Here is a 555-nt window from a genome sequence, read left to right on the forward strand (position 1 = left end):
GTATTTTCACACAGATGACGAGCTTCAGATCACCGTCAACAGTTGGCTGAAAGCACAGGCGGCTGCCTTCTATCACGAGAGTATTGGAAAGCTGATACCACGCTATGAAAAATGTCTACATCGGACTGGCGACTATGTAGAGAAGTAGCCGAAAGATGTACTTAGATATTGAAAATAAAAAAAAAATTGATTTTCACTGTGGCTTTAATTTTGCGATCGATCGGACCTTCAAAAAAAAATAACTCTCGTATTTTAAACAAATGGTAAGTTAGGTTGAAGGTTTAAAAATATAATTGGTTATAAGTATACGACTTATAACCAATATCCGTATAATGGTGAAAGGAAAACCTTGAAAAAATGAGTACTAACGCAAACGGTAGTGTCAGATATTACAGTTGCCTGAGAATTGTATAAAACCAAACGTAGCAATATGTTTAAAAGGAAGAATTTTAAGGAAAAAAAATTTAAGGAAGAAAATGTTGATAAATCATCATAAAGTTGTATTAGAATGTAACGCTATTTCGCGTTCCGTGCGGGATCAGCTGCGAGTCGGTG

General features: G+C 35.5%; 1 protein-coding gene across 1 annotated transcript in view; it reads left to right on the forward strand.

Moving 5' to 3' along the window:
* Positions 1–148, forward strand: part of LOC116843610 (histone-lysine N-methyltransferase SETMAR-like) — a 733-nt gene extending 585 nt beyond the window's left edge. Inside the window, exon 3 of the mRNA XM_032814145.1 lies at positions 15–148. Coding sequence (XP_032670036.1) covers positions 15–148 — 134 coding nt within the window. The remainder of the gene's footprint in view (positions 1–14) is intronic.
* The last annotated feature ends 407 nt before the right edge of the window (positions 149–555 follow it).

The sequence above is a fragment of the Odontomachus brunneus genome, unplaced genomic scaffold (assembly GCF_010583005.1).
Source record: "Odontomachus brunneus isolate Ranch 3 - 2012 unplaced genomic scaffold, Obru_v1 Obru_scaffold_034, whole genome shotgun sequence".
Classification (NCBI taxonomy): domain Eukaryota; kingdom Metazoa; phylum Arthropoda; class Insecta; order Hymenoptera; family Formicidae; genus Odontomachus; species Odontomachus brunneus.